Here is a 1,346-nt window from a genome sequence, read left to right as displayed (position 1 = left end):
AAAAAAAAAAAAAAAGAAAGAAAGGTTTTTGAACTAAGAGGACTGGTGACCTAATTGGTGTCATCTGCCTTTTCCAGAGGCCATGTGGAAGTGTTACATCACCTTTTGCTTGGAGAGGTTTTCTAAGAAGACCAGTAGTGTGCCCCTCAGAGGGCAGGTAAGGATTTACGTTGCATAGCCACAGTGAGTGGTTAGAAAGCGTCTGTTCTCTGCAGAACAACACTGGGCAGCTTCCAGCATTTCACACTTAATCGCTTGCTTTTTGCTGTGTGTGACCCGTCATCGTGAAGATCTAGCCTGGTTTGCCCTTAATCTGGATATAGGTAGGGCAGGAGGGCTTTGTGCTGCTTGGACTGTGCCAGGTGCAGGGGCTTAGCTCATCTCATCCTGAGTCACACCCCATTCAGAACTCAGTGCCATCTCTGAATTCTCAGAAATGTGCAAAGTCCCTTTTGCCCAGCTCAGTGGCCAGAGGCCGACCCCTGCCAGAATCTCCCTAATGACCTGACACGTTTCTGCTTCCAGAGGCTGGAAAGAACCATGCTTGCATTCAGGAAGGCCCATGAACTGAAGCTGCTTTCTGAAGTCCAGTACAAGCAGTGGGTAAGGACATAGAGAGCACATGCACTGCCTGGTACCTGGGCTTCATTCTGATTAAGGTGCATGGCAGCAGAACAGTCAGAGTGAGCCAAGCCGACTAGAAGGAGCGCTCCCTTTCCTCGCCATCCTCTTCTTCCCTGCCGTGTGGGTGCTGAGAATTTAGCCTGAGTCCTCTGGAAGAATGGCCAGTTTTCTTGACTGTAGGACTACCTCTCCAGCCCTCCCCTCCCTTCCCCCCCCCCCCCCCCCCCCCCCGTCCCCCGTCCCCTTTCCCCACTTCCCCTTTCTTCCTGGCTTCCTTCCCTTTTATTCCCTCCCTTTTTCCTCCCCCCCCCCAGCACGCCCATTTCATCCCTCCCCCTTTGCTTTCCCTAACTCCTCTCATTGTTGCGGCATCGCACTGCAGTCCCAGTGCTGGGAAGGCAGAAGCCCTGGAGTTCATCTGTTCAGCTCAGGGTGGATCCCCAGCACCCACGTAAATGCCTAGAATTCTGTGTGCTGAAGGTGAAGATGGATTCCCAGAGTGAACTGGCTAATTAGATTAGCATATGAGTGAGCTCTGGGTTTAGTTGAGAGACCCTGCCTCGATGAAAAAGGTGAGGGCTATGGAGGAAGCTAACATCAGCCTTGCACATCCATATGGATGAACACACGTATGTATGTGCACCAGCATGTACATTTGAACCCACATACATGTGCACACCCATGCACACATCACACACATAGACACATGCAAAAAAAAAAAA

At 51.1% G+C, this 1,346-nt stretch overlaps 1 protein-coding gene across 1 annotated transcript in view; it reads left to right on the top strand.

The window, feature by feature from the left end:
• Utp6 (UTP6 small subunit processome component) overlaps window positions 1-1,346 on the top strand; it is a 26,680-nt gene that overhangs the window by 15,339 nt on the left and 9,995 nt on the right. Inside the window, exons 12-13 of the mRNA XM_021176030.2 lie at window positions 78-157; window positions 526-603. Coding sequence (XP_021031689.1) covers window positions 78-157; window positions 526-603 — 158 coding nt within the window. The remainder of the gene's footprint in view (window positions 1-77; window positions 158-525; window positions 604-1,346) is intronic.

Source organism: Mus caroli, chromosome 11 (assembly GCF_900094665.2).
Source record: "Mus caroli chromosome 11, CAROLI_EIJ_v1.1, whole genome shotgun sequence".
NCBI classification, from domain to species: Eukaryota; Metazoa; Chordata; class Mammalia; order Rodentia; family Muridae; genus Mus; species Mus caroli.
Note: the sequence above shows the minus strand (reverse complement) of the source record. Positions and strands in the feature narration are given on the sequence as shown.